This window comes from Pyrgilauda ruficollis, unplaced genomic scaffold (genome assembly GCF_017590135.1).
Source record: "Pyrgilauda ruficollis isolate IOZ18807 unplaced genomic scaffold, ASM1759013v1 scaffold74, whole genome shotgun sequence".
NCBI classification, from domain to species: Eukaryota; Metazoa; Chordata; class Aves; order Passeriformes; family Passeridae; genus Pyrgilauda; species Pyrgilauda ruficollis.
Genome location: NW_024529266.1, coordinates 324,233 through 338,356, shown reverse-complemented (window position 1 = coordinate 338,356; position 14,124 = coordinate 324,233). Strand labels below are relative to the sequence as shown.

General features: G+C 36.7%; 1 protein-coding gene across 1 annotated transcript in view; it reads right to left on the bottom strand.

Annotated features, from left to right (window-relative positions):
- Positions 1–974: 974 nt before the first annotated feature.
- The window catches only part of TBCA (tubulin folding cofactor A), a 26,574-nt gene continuing 13,424 nt past the window's right edge, over positions 975–14,124 (bottom strand). Inside the window, exons 2-4 of the mRNA XM_041486248.1 lie at positions 11,520–11,625; positions 4,326–4,412; positions 975–2,128 (exon numbers count right to left, since the gene is read on the bottom strand). Coding sequence (XP_041342182.1) covers positions 2,048–2,128; positions 4,326–4,412; positions 11,520–11,625 — 274 coding nt within the window. The 3' untranslated portion in view covers positions 975–2,047. The remainder of the gene's footprint in view (positions 2,129–4,325; positions 4,413–11,519; positions 11,626–14,124) is intronic.

The following is a 14,124-nucleotide window of genomic DNA, read 5'->3' as shown; positions in this document are numbered from 1 at the left end:
CTGGAGACAAAGTATTTTCAGGTGTGAACATACATACCTTGATTTTCATCAGGGGGGCTGGCTACTTCCTGTACTATAGAACATGCTCATTTTTAGAGAACTTAGTGGTAGGGCAAAGAATCATCCTGGTCCATGATGCAGTAGTAGGGAGCTAGGAAATGGCTTGGACAGAGACATACTAGGCAAACATGAGAAACCACTCACTCTAGAAACTACTGCACTAAGAAACTTTTCCTAAAGCTTGTGTGGTAGTTAAAGGCCATGTGACTTTCATTCTAAATGCCACCTTAAGCCGTGTCACAATCCTACTTGCCTTCAGCCACTATAGGTCACACCTGTTTAGCTTTCATATGCATTTCTTGTGGTACTCAGCAACTACACATCATTTTTGTTTGGGCTTGTTTTCCAGAAGTGTGTATTCTTTCTTCTTCTGAAGAGAAATTTTTATTTTAAACCCTGCTTTACCCAGCAGACTTGGCATCTCCCTACACTTCCTTTTCAGCTCAGCATTTATTCACCATACTCCCCTCAATGGCTGCGAGCACTCATGCTGCCATCTCTCAGCTGAGACACACATGATCCACTTGTGCACTCCAGCCACCTTTCCCAGTGAAGGTCATAGAAGAAACTGGGTGAAATGAGTATCCAAAGACAGATGTTTTCTTCAATAGCAGTTCATATGTGCTGTGACCCAGGCAGTGTCCGCTGGGCAGTTCCATGCCTAGAACACAATGCTGGTAAGAAGATACGCATGTTCTCTTATGGAACTGTACTGTCAAAACAGGTTTCACCTCGTAGCCCTCTACGGGACTGGTCTGGGGTCACTTCAAAAGTAGATAATTCTGACTGATTCAATCAGCAGTCTTTTGGTGTTGATCCGTCAGAGCAGTGCTTAAGAGTGATGGAGAAGTAGACATCACTCTAAATGTGCTTAAGGTACATAAGTAAGTACTGAGACAGCAGTTTACTCAAACTCAGGCAAATTAACAAATAATTTTATTGAATATTCAATTGAGCACCACACAAAAGGTACACTGTGCTTTGTGTTGCCTTTAAGAAACATGCCAGAACACTTTCAAACTAGAAAAACTAATGTAAAAAGCTTTCTTGTTTATCAACAGAACCTACTATTTGCTTTAGAGAAGCTACTCTGAAAAAACCACAGCTTTTGTACATAATGTTTTAATGGTCTTCTGGGCAGACTAAGTGTTGTTCCCTTACCCATTAGTTCCCCTTAGCTCTCTTTCATGTCCTGGGGGTTTGAACTTTGTTCAAAAAAAGTATCACTTAGGCCAAAGTGCTTTCAAGAAAAGCATTCAGTCCAGAACTCTTATTAGCAGATGCAACTCACAATATACTAGTCACCTGCTATATCCTGTTTCCTGAAAAGTAGAAGAATTTTGATGCATGGAAGTTGTATGAATTGGGCTCAACTCAATGCCATGCACATTGAGCAAGATCTGGAGTCAGCTCTTGTCTTGGACTCAAAGATAAACAAGGAATACATACTTGATAAAACTACAGGAAAATTGCACCATAGAAAGGTAGGTGACTGGGAAGGGTTATTTGGTCTGCCTTCTCTTTCAGTACAGATTTTTATGCTATAATGTATTTTATTTCAAATATAAGGTGCTTCTAAAGCCCATGTCGGGTCTGGAACTAGACGGAACCTTTCCAACCCACACTATTCTATAATGCTATTTCATTCTAAAGTATTTACTGGTCCCTGACATAGCCAAACTTTGTTTCTTAGCCTGAACTGTTCAGATTTAAGTTCTCTATATTAACTATTACACTTTAAATGGGCTTTACTTTTCTTTTTTTTTTTTTTTTTAATTGAGGCGAACTGAAAATATATCTATTTTGCCTGAATATGGAACACACAAATGTTTCAGAATATTCTTTATTTGATGCACCTTGCAGTTAGAGAAAGCTCAGTTGCATAAAGGGAATTTTAGCAAGTCAACAATAGTAGTAGAGCCATAGTCAAATGAAACTGTGGAATGGACCCCGTGCTAATGCATATAAAGACAGAACTGGAAAACAGCTAGGCTTCCAGCTTCACTGACTCCAGTGTGGAACGTGCTTCTTTATATTCTTCAGCTTCTTCCAATTCTTTTTCATTTTCCTGTAATCAAAAGCAACATTTTTGAGTACTCTGAAAATAACTGTTGTGGTATTAAATTTAAGAAGGTAAAAAACTGCTAACAAATAAGGAGAAGGCTGAGGTACTAGACAATATTTCTGTCTTACTGGCAGCATCTTCCTACACCTCTCAAGTGGATGGACTACGAAATAGGGGCTGGGAGAGCCAAGTCTCTCCCACTCTATGTAAAGATCAGGTTCGTGACAACCTGAGGAACCTGAATGCACCTAAGTCTATGGCACCTGACAAGATACTTCCCAGAGTCCTGAAGGAACTGCCTGATGCAGTTGCCATGCTCCTCTCCATGACATTTAAAAAGTCATGGTAATCAGGTGAAGTCCTTAAAGACTGCAAAAAGGAATTATCATTGTGGACTATATGGAGCATCCTTCTCTCTAAATTGAAGGGAGGTTGATTTGATGGGTGGACTCTTCACTTGACAAGGAATTGGTTGGATGGTCACAGCCAGAGAACTGGTCAATGACCCAATGTTTGGATGGAGATCAGCGACCAGTGGTGTCCTTTAGGGCTCTGTATGGTGACCAGTTATTTAATATCTTCATTAATGACATAGAAAGTAAGATCCATAAATGTGCAGATAACACCAAGCTGAGTAGCTCAGCTGATGCAACTGAGAAAGGGGATGCCATCCAGAGGAACCTGGACAAGCTTGAGAAGTGGGCCCATAGAAAAACTCATGTGTTTTAACAAGCCCATTGTGCAAGGCGCTGCACCTGGGTCAGAAATAATAGATTCAGACTAGACAAAAAGTTTTTTACAGTGGAGGGTGGTCAAGAACTGGGCCAGGCTGCCCAAAGAGGTGGTAGGTGTCACATCCATGTAAACACTCAGTGTCAGGCTGGATGGGGCTCTAAGCAACCTGATGTAGTTGAAGATCTTCCTGGTCATTGCAAGGAAGTTGGAACAGATTATCTTTGAAGGTTCATTCCAACCCAAATTATACTATGAAATGAGCACTATATAATTTTTGAAAACACATATTCTATATTACTCAAAGCACAGGTAAATTCTTTTGTCCTGCTTAAGGCCCCAGATAATGGCTGTTATGTGCAAGTGGATTTGACCTATGCTACCTTTATGTCATAGTGTTGAATATCTAAAACCAAGGGAAAAGTAAGAACAAACTGTAGATCAAGAGTACTCTTAGAAAAATGCTTAAGTAGATTGACAACTGGAAAACATACTAGGATACAGTACATTTTAATAAATGCATTGAAGGTGAGCTAAGCACAGAAAGCAACACATCAAGACTTCCAAATTCTTAACAGTAATAGTAACTGTCCCCATTCCTTGTTTTAGATTTGTATACTATGAATCAATAGCGCCATTTCTGCATGCCACTGAAATTTAGACTAGTTCAGTAACTAGTTGAATGACAAAAAGACCCTAAATCCTGCCAGGTACTGAGCATTTATTTTGACAAACAGTAGAGGCAGACTTCCTGAGATCAGGACACCTTGACTTTTTCATTAAAAAAGTATTTGCATTTTAGCCATCACTACATCTGGGACATAATTTAGGATGTGTATTTTTAGCCTCACAATACCACTTATTGGGTACCAACATGTGTAGCTGAATTCTTGATGAGAAGGCAGCTTTTAAAATAAGCACTATCATCTCCAAACATAGTATAGGTTCAGTGAATATATTTGTACAACATACTCTTTATTCCTAAAGGTATTTTTATCTTAAAAAGCAGGGCAGTACTGCTCAGTTCACTATTAGAACATTAAGTAATACTCAGCAAGGACTCCTCTGACTTGTCCATAGCCTAATAAGAGTAGTAACCAAAGTACCTGACAATTTTAGTTCCCTACAAGCATATTATATACATTTATACTATCTATAAAACCTAAAGTAGGTGAACTGATTTTTCTGATGAGGGAACTAGCACAGGAGTTCTGAGTCCATTTTCACAGTCTGGGATATGTGTATGTTCAGTGTACATTACATTAAGGACAGCTTCTAACACACACAGTCTCCACAGACTGAAGACCAAGTCTGCAAAGACTGCTATCTAAAGCAAAATACTGGTATCTTATAGGATGCTGGTCTTGGGACCTACAGAAAATTCTTTAATCCAGTTTTTATTTGCTGCAGTTGTTTATCCAGGAACTGCAGCACTTCTTCATCAGTTGGGGTAAGATGCAATACTCACTAGTAGTTGAGTAAGCTCTGCATGTGCAACTTCTAGTCTGCGTTGGCAGTCTGGAATCATCATTCGTGACTCTTGTAAGATCTCGATCTGTGAAAACCAGAAGACAATGAAATTAGAATATGTTCCAGATAGAAACATTATCTTGTAGGATAAGTTTTTACTCTGAAAAATCAGCAATCTAGTCATTATCTAGGAACTTTAGAACAGTTGTAGGTATCTTCTGAATAGTTTCTTTTCTTAAAAGACATTCACTTAGCATAATTGCTTAAAACTCCATTAATTTACAGCACATTTCCATTTACTCTATGCTTAACTGAATATCAAGTAATAATTGCAAGGCAATATTCAGAATAATCTTTCCCTTAGCCAAAAAGTACAGCTTAGTAAGGTTTTCAGCATTTGTTAAAAAGTCTATTTAGAACAAACTTTCTCCTGCTGTCATGAAGCAGCTTCATCCAAAACGGGATCAGCTGGTTATATAAATATCTCCTGCATCTTTTGGGTAATAAAGAAAAAGAATGTTCAGATAATACCCCATAGAGATAATTACTGCATGAAAAAAGTTATTGAGTTATTGATCACATTGTGTGCAGACTGCAGGAGGCTCTGACTGAAAGACAAAGGTAAAGAAAAATGAAAAGCAAAGACCAGCAGGCTCATATTTTTGATGCTTATCATGCATAAAAAGTTATTACATATCCTTGTGCTTCATTTTGGGAGAAAGATTATTCTCACCATGCACTTTGAGCAAAATTACTAAACTGGCACCCCACTGAATCTGAAAATCCTGCCACCTCCTAAAGAAAACAACGTCAGTTTTAAGAAAGGGAACATTTATTTCATGGAGCATTTCTGGATCTGAACACCAAACACCAAGAAGAAAAAATGTGCAGAGTTGTTCAGTAATGTTAAATCTATTTAGAAATTAAAATATGTTAGGTATTTAGATATGAAACATCTCCGTTCAGGATAACCTACAATAGAAAGCCTTCCCTTTAAATGGCATTTTCTTTCTGTCATTCCTATGTTGTATTGTCCTTGTAGTATTAATGCTGCTGTACCAAAAGGTCATTGTAAAAGGGATGTTAAGCTGTAGCTAAGAATGGATTTAAGTATTCAGAAAGGCTTTGTGTAACAAGATATTATCAGCAAGTTTTTCAGTGTCATTTAGACCATTTGGTGTTGAGAGAAAAAACTTTAGTTTCTAATTCTACACTTTCATCAGTCAATGTAACAACCATAGAATGAGGTGTGCCATAAACTGCCATAAACATATGATGCCTTTTGCTTTATGTAGTAGAATACCTACAGGAGTGAGAATATCCAATAATTACTTCCTTGTGCCACACAGATGCGAAATATTTGTGTGTTGTAAAGCTTGTTAAGCAGATAATATGAAATTAGTAACTTATTTGATATGTGCCACTAGATAAGCAATCTGGGAAGGCATGTAAATCTTGAATCTGTAAGCTATAGTCCTGCCTGCTCTACGAAATAAACAAATCCACCTAAATAATTCTATTTAAAACAACATTTGACTGATTTCCAAAGGGTTACCCAAGCTTTATTTATATGTGCCAGTGGTGCAATGATGAATAAAAATGAGAAAGATGATAAATCCCAGAACTATATTCAGTAGGTGCAAACAGCTGGAGACTAGAACAGGAATTTTGTGGAGCCATTATGATTTAACTTCTGCATAAACCAACTTCTTTTCAAGTGATGCTGATAAGACTATTTAGTTTTCCAAATATACATAGTAAAGTCAAAAGTTCAAACAATTATATAAGCCTTATGACTGGATTTTTACAAGTGTTTTTTCTTCAAATTCTATCAAAATTCTGCCCAACTTTCAGACGAACTGTAAGGGCGACAAGCACGACAGCCACTGAAAGTCCAATGCCAGGCACTGCAGCCATTTCCATCCCTGTGACGTGCACTGCAGCAACTCAAATTCCACTGACCAGACTAGAGCAATTTCAACACCAGCCGAAGACTATTGTTCAACCTCAGCCAGCAACTAAGTACCAGGCAGCAGCTCACCTGCTCCTGCCCCCAGCCTAGTAGGGGACGATAACAGGAAGAAGAGGTAAACCTTGTGGGCTGATATAAGAACAATTTAATAAGTTTAAAAAATGCAGTAATGAGGAGGGAGAGATATTAGTTTTATCAGCTACAAAAAACAGAAGCAGAATATGTTGATTTGGTTTTTTTCCCAGATGACCCACACCTAACCAAGAGATTCAGATCCAAAAATAATTTGAAAGCAACAAAAAAAACAAAAAAAAAAAAAACAAAAAAAAAAAAAAAAAAAAAAAAAAAAAAAAAAAAAAAAAACAAAAAAAAAAAAAAAAAAAAACCCAAAAAAAAACCCAAACCCAAACAAACTCCGTAGGGCTCTCCTTGCTCTTAGAAGACACCCTGCTATACTACTGGGTCACAGGGTATAATGGCAGTGTTGTTTCACGTGACAAGAGTGGTGTTCTGAACAGAAGAGTGGGCTAAAAACCATGACAAATGTAAACAAGTCATATATCTACCAATTATATACACAAAAATGAATATATAGTATAGCTTTTAAATACTGTCACATAATCACTTGCCCATTTTCTACTGCACAGATAATCCTAACAGTACGGATCTACTCAAAGATGGCAGAGGTAAGGAAAAGACATGCAGATAATTCTTTGCTAAAACAAGTGCTACTGGTTTGAACTACTGTTCCTAAAAAAGTCTGTAAAGCACTTGGAATCCACTAATTAATTACAGCCATATCTGGTGGCAGGACAGGGACTAAAAGAAAAAAATTAATCTCTAAGTATTACAAACACCAAAGATTCCAAAATTTAGTCATCCCACTAAGTAAGATTAGTAGCACGCAATAAATAATCATGCTAAGGCTACAGGTAGGCTAATCCATATTTTTGACTTAAATCCACACTACTGCAGTACTTCTCATCTCAGCAGTATCAAGGAGTAGTATCAAGGTACTGGGCCTTGGTAATATCAATGTACTTGGCCAGGATTGTGGTGTAGGGATCTGTGGAGTAGTACAGCATAGATAATGTACAAAGAAGCTGGGCATAGGGATGGCAGGAACTCAAAGCAGATACAGAATTAAGGTGAATTTGGACACAAAAAAACCCCATAAATGCACACACGAATTGTAGGAAACACAATTTTATGAGTTCTACTTGCTTCCAGGACCAAAAGAAGCTTGAACTATCCACAAATACAAGATACAGCAGCACACTTGCTGTAGGCAAGTTGCCAAATACATTTATCAAAAGACTCCTGAAGAACCTTGCAATAAAAACTGGGGAACACTGTTTTGTTTCTACAGTGCTTAAGTGCTTCAAGAAATGGCCATGTGTCAACAACAAACTACCTACCACTTCTAGTATGAGAACTGATGGAGGAGGAGAAGACCCTCTAGATGTAATACCTTGGTATTTCAAATGAGTTTTCCTTGCAGCTCCTCTCAGGTAAGATCTAATCCTGTTTCATCTAAAGCAGATCACTTTAGGACATTAAAGACATAAAGTCTGGAATCCAAAAGATGCTTCTATCTGCCTAGATAAGAAGGAAAACACTCTTTGGAAAACAGAAGGGGAAAAGGAGGATCACAGGAATGCTTTTTCATAATTTCGTTTCTTTCATAAAGTTTGCATCTTTAATACCAGGTCTGTGTTAGGGATACTGTATTGTACTTGGTCCAGAGAATTCCAAGTTGCTGGCTTTTCAGTCAACAAACTGTACTTTTGTTAAGGATTCTGTCAAAATACATAAGGAGAAGCATTAGGTCCTCACTTGCATTTCCACTGCCACTTTACCAAGCATCTAGAGCTAGAATTCATATTATTAAACAAAGATCATCTATTCTTAGGGAGCAGAAAAAGTACTTATGCAAATAACGAGACTTATGTAAAACTCCACATTTAATCTAATCTTACTCAATCTGTGAGAAGAAACTTTGAACCAATCAGGTGGTGTGTTGGAAAGAGCTAAGAATGTAAAAAGCCAACTAAACTAACCAGAATATTTCTTTGAAGCTAAACAGACATTTAAAAAGTTCTAGAACATTACAACCTTCCTTTCAGCAAGAAGTCCACCAATAACAAGATCAGCAGCAAATTACCATCTTTTGCATTATTTTCCAAAATAGTTCCCAAATGCATGTCTTTTTGGCTGTTTCAGAAGGCACTCTTTCACTCAACAAAACAAGAGAAATATTGCAGTTTTCACAAATACTGGGAAAAACCTGTGTATGAACAAGATGTACTTTATATACTCTTATGTACTTTTGACTCGTAGAGATTAAAATCTGTGTTAAATACACTGGATTTTTAATTCATCTAGAAATGACACTACTCAAGAGGTAACTTGGAATTGCAGAATTACATTTAAAAAACTGAAAATTTACCAGTCACTTATCAGTAAAAATGTTGCCAGTTAGCAAAACCACAGAGTCTATCTACAACCCTAGAGAGAGGAAACACAGAGTAGATACCTTGCTTTCCCCCAGCTCAGAAGTCTCAAAATAAAAGCATGAGCTGTGAAAGGATGTTTATTTATATATGAACATCAACAACCACAGCAATACAGAAAACTACAGGTTTCTATCATTAGTCTGCACTCGAATGATACCATGTGAAAATTCTCCACTAAAGTAGTATTATGAAGTACTGTGGAAAGTCTTCATATATTGAGAATTGTTATAACTGAGTAGAAACTAAGACTTCATTAAGACAAAATCCACAGGGAGTTAGAACTACACTACTTCTTGCTGCCCAGAGAAACTATAAGCACAATTTGCACCTGGTGGGATAAATCAGAAATATTTTAATATTTATTACCATAACAAAGTCTTCTTGCACACTACAATGGAATCTTCAGCATCTAACAGCATTGCAAGAAAACTCTTCTTTTTGTTTTTCTGGTATTGAACCTGCTCCTCATCAAGCAAGTCCTTCTGGACAGCTCAGGCAAGGATTAGCGTGTAACAATTGCCAACCATCCCAGATGGTCACTGCCTCAGCTAGAGAAGACTTGAGTCCACTGGAACCACGAGTTGTCCCAATGCATAAAGAGTTAGGAGAAAAATAGTGAATCAAACCCTATTGTTCTACAAAGGGACTGATCCCTCATTACAGACCAGACATACTGTAAAGACTACATATGCTGTAGGGATGGTACTTTTCACTCTAAAATGAAATTTTCTGTATTCACTTTTGTATGTAAAACTGTATGTTCTGAGTTGTAACTAGAAAGCTAAATGAAAACAGTACTACATCAAGAGAAAGTATTGCTTTTAAACTTTTCAATAATCCCTCCCAGAACTCTGGATTGATTTGTGAGTGTATATAAATACATAAATACACACACACACGCATATTTGATTTAGCCAAAACCTCAGCTAAACTAATAGTTAAACTATTCTCCTAGTCTCAAGTGACTGAATTTGTTCCCACCCCCTAAATGTTACTTTTCATTACCAAAATAAAGATTACAACTGTATTTTAAGAGTTATGCACCCCAGAATGGAAATTAAGAGATTATTAACTAAAAGCAATTCTTAAAATGGGTGACTAGAGCTATTTTTTCTGAAAAACATCTCAAAGACTTTACTGTATCCAAAATATTGTTCTGAGCAAACTCTCCTGGAACCATATAACTTTCTTTGAAATCTCCAAAATTTTAATAACCTAAAATATTAACTTCCAGAATGCAAAGTGCACTAAATAAACAAGAAGTGAAAACATCATTGGAGAAACTGATTGCTTTCGAAGTGGATTGGGCAATTTTTGAATTAATCAAGACTGTTTTTTGTGAAAGTCATTGGTCTCTAAAAAGACCTTCAAGTAGTGGGTAACAATTTCAGCAGAAGTTCACAGCCATCACTGTTTTTGACTTTCATGATATCTTGCAGGTCACTGTGGAAATACCATGATACAGTCAAATAATCTGATGAATGGGCAACACTAAAAATATGAATTTAACTCATTAGTTCTTGTTAGCACCACATCTTCAGAAAGGCTACTCTTTTGTAGATCTTCAAGTCTCAGTCTGGTGAGGCAGAAGACAGGTCTGCTCCATAAATACAAATCTTTATTTATATACAAATTCTTTATTTGTATTTCATTCCCATGTCATAATGAAAGCAAGGCAGGACATCGATATATGAACTGAAATATGAATTTACTAAAAAAAGTTGATTTAACTTTTTCTAAAAGGGCTTTCTCCTATCTTTTGTTAATTTTGTATTTGAATTTTGTTTAACCTTTTCTTCCATTGTTTAAAAATAAAGACAGGATTCCAGAATCTTATGTTTACGACTATTAAGTGAAAATAATTTTAGTACAGTTTTGATTTTTGTGAAGATTTGAGAGAAAGCACCTGGGAAATACTTGGACAAAAAACACAATCAAAAGGTCACACAGTTAGTTGAAATAATATGAGTATCATAGTGAAACACAGACATTTCATTCTCTTCTGTAGAGAATAAACACCAATCTGCCAAACCCAAGTTCCTCTTGTGAGTAGGAATGTTATACTTTTTCTCCCAAAAGGGTATGTACCAACTGTCTGCAACCACCATCCTTGTGGTAAACCTTCCAAGAAAAAATGTAATCATACTTAACAGTGACACTAAACCATACTCTTGAGCAGGCCAAAGTACAGCATGCGCCCTCCTAATCTATGACTTCACTACAAACTCCAGCAGCTCCACAGCTGCATACCCAGCAGCTCTCTGAGGTTTGTGATTTTACCAAAAGGATACTGGTATGCTCAGGAGCTGAAGTGTTTCCCCTTCATATTAAGTATCGGGCATTCTCACTTTGCTGTAACGTTTCCAGTTAGCAGCAAGCACTTGGTTTACCTACATCTACCCAGACCATGTATTCACTACAGGCTCTTCATATTTCCAAGAAAGATGGCTTCACACACAGTTAGTGAGTAACAGTCATCATGACATAAAGTACTAAGTAATCATATACATACATATAAACTATAATCCTTGTAATTTAACACCTTAAATAATTTTTTATGGCTGCTTTTTATGTCAGGATTTTAGTCTAATATTTATATAACATGAGTCTAGAAAAAAGTACAGGAGATTCCTCTATCTAAAGATTACTATGATTAAATGAAAACAAATAAGGATTTTATAAAACAAGTTCTAGGATAGTTTACCTGCTTCTTAATTCCATAATCATCACATGCTTCAGCTTTCATTTTTTCAATCTTTTCTTCTTGCTGTTTTGCTTCTTTTTCATACATAATTTTTTCTTTTGCCAGCCTGCAATTAACAACCAAGTGATTGTGTTAATCTCATTCTATTACAGCAAAAAGTTACATCAGTGAAAACAGCCCCCCACTCAAAAGTTACAGGCCTGGAAGATAATACGCGGTTTTATAAAAAAAGGCATTTAACCACTGCAAAAAAACCCCTGTATCTAGGAAGTAATAAATTGAGCTATAATATAAAAAGAGTATTTTCTCCACTTATCTTGATGCTGGTTTGGGGGTCACAGACAAAATAACAGTTTCAGAACTTCTATTCCAACAATTTTCTTTATTTTCTGTCTTTCAAAGGAAAAGGAATCCATGTTTTAATCATAATAATGGACCCATACTTGGGAGCAGAATGCTTTTTGCTAGTAAGCATAAATTCAAGAGCAGTGTAAGTAAGTTTGAAGGTCAGAGAAATATTAACTAGTCTAATATGATGTCTTACTGTAACTATTACATTGCAATCCCATTATCAAACTTTAGTATTTGTTACTGCAATTTTGCTGTTCTATCTCCCACTTTATCACACGTATTCATTAGGTGTATGTTAGATTACGCAATACTAGATATGATCCAAAACATCTTTCAGGATCTGAAAAATACTGGAACAATTTCTCGTCAGCTAGTTCAGGAGCAGAACAAACGTTGAGATACTACTGCAGACCTGATATCATGCTGAAGAAAATCCTTCCCCAAACAAGGGTAAAATCAACCTGTATTAGATTGTTTGAAGATAATTTAACATCCAAAAGAACATAATCCAATTCAAGAAGCAAAGAATATATTATATGTCTCCGTCTCTCTGGGCGCCTCCCAGTGAACCCCGGCCAGCCCCGAAGAATGGTTACACAGGTAGAGGAAGGGGGTACAAAAAGGGGTACATCATCTGGGGAGAATAAGGGGATACAAAATCAAAACTATTACAAAGTATTACAAAGTATAAAAGCACACTGCAACAATTATACAATGAAAAGAGAATAAATAAAGGTCTAGTAGAGAGCTTCATGACTGCATTAGTGCATCAGTGTAAATTAATTCATCATTGGTCACAGTTAAGTGCCCTACTAGGAGTGCTGAGAATGGAGAGAATGCTACTGGGGAGTCAAGAACCTCCATGAACTGAACCTGCCACAAAAGCACAACTGCAGCTGCATGGCAAAAAAAATAATCCATTGAGAATATACTCATAATGCAACAGCTGGAACTCTCCCTGTTATTTACAAGAGTTTAATTGCTAAAATAGCCCTAAGCCATGGCTCCACAGCAGTCAGTCTAAGTTGGGCTGTAGCAACATGCACCTGAACTTGTGCCAGTCCTCATGGAGTCACACAACCAGAAAGGGCTGTCAGCCTCACAAAGCATCTTCAGCTGTGTGCAGAGCGCACACTCTGGGTCAACAGGCTAGGCCATTTCCTACAAGCAAGCCAAGTACTAGTTTTGAGAAGTAGAACTGGAGAAAGACAAGAACCTAATTACTAATAATAAAGACACTAAATGAGTGGCTGTAATTCCAACTACTGGAACTAGTTCCAGTATTAGCATCAGTAAATATTGATTTAATAGAGGCTGAGTTAATTGTTTGGTCAAGGTTACCTGATTTAATTCCAGACAGTATTAGTTACTTTGCTACTTTTAGGTTCTAAAAAAGTTAATTTTAATCAACCCGTGAGACAGATGACTTTTTCTGAATGAGAACAGCAAATTCCCTTGAGGAACAAGGGAAGAGGTGTGATTGAACAACGTTTTTATGTGATTCACTTATTGAAATGTGTACCCCATCGGAACTAAAGGCAACTTATACTGCCAAATGAAAAATTTTAAATTATTTTAAATTTTAGCCAAACAAAAGGTTCAATGCATGTCATTACATTTTCACATTCACATCTCCTTCTATGCACACTAACTTTTGACTGTTCCCTCAAGTTTGCATACTTTCCTCAAACAGGGAAAGACTACACGTTCTCACCTAGTTTTGAACTTCTGCCTACCTTTCTCACATCTGCATACTCAAGAATTGCATCTGTATTTATTGACCTATTTCTGTAGTAGCTGTACATGTCACAAGAAGAACTTGAAATATCCTACTTTCAAAAAAAGATACACAAGAAATATGAAATATGAGAACATTTTCTGTGACAAATTTCCTACTGGACTTTGTTCAGTATTCAGCGTTATCTAAGTTAATGCTCTGCTTACCATTCGTAAGATTGGGATGCTGATACCTAATGCTATTAAAGAAGTTCTGATTTGAAGACATTTCCTGTACTAGATCCTTTCTCTAGATGTCATGACGCCATTTCTACTGCTTATATAGCCTGGGGAGACACTAAGTAAGTCGACAAATTGATTTTAAAAATAAAGAGAAATTTCGTAATAGAAACATACTAACACTTCATCACCTCTTAAAAATTTCAGCAGACATTACACAAAAATACCTGCATGATACTTTCCTCTCTTCTTCCTTTAACCCTTTTCTATCTGGAAAATAGATTCTGGGTTGGGTGGG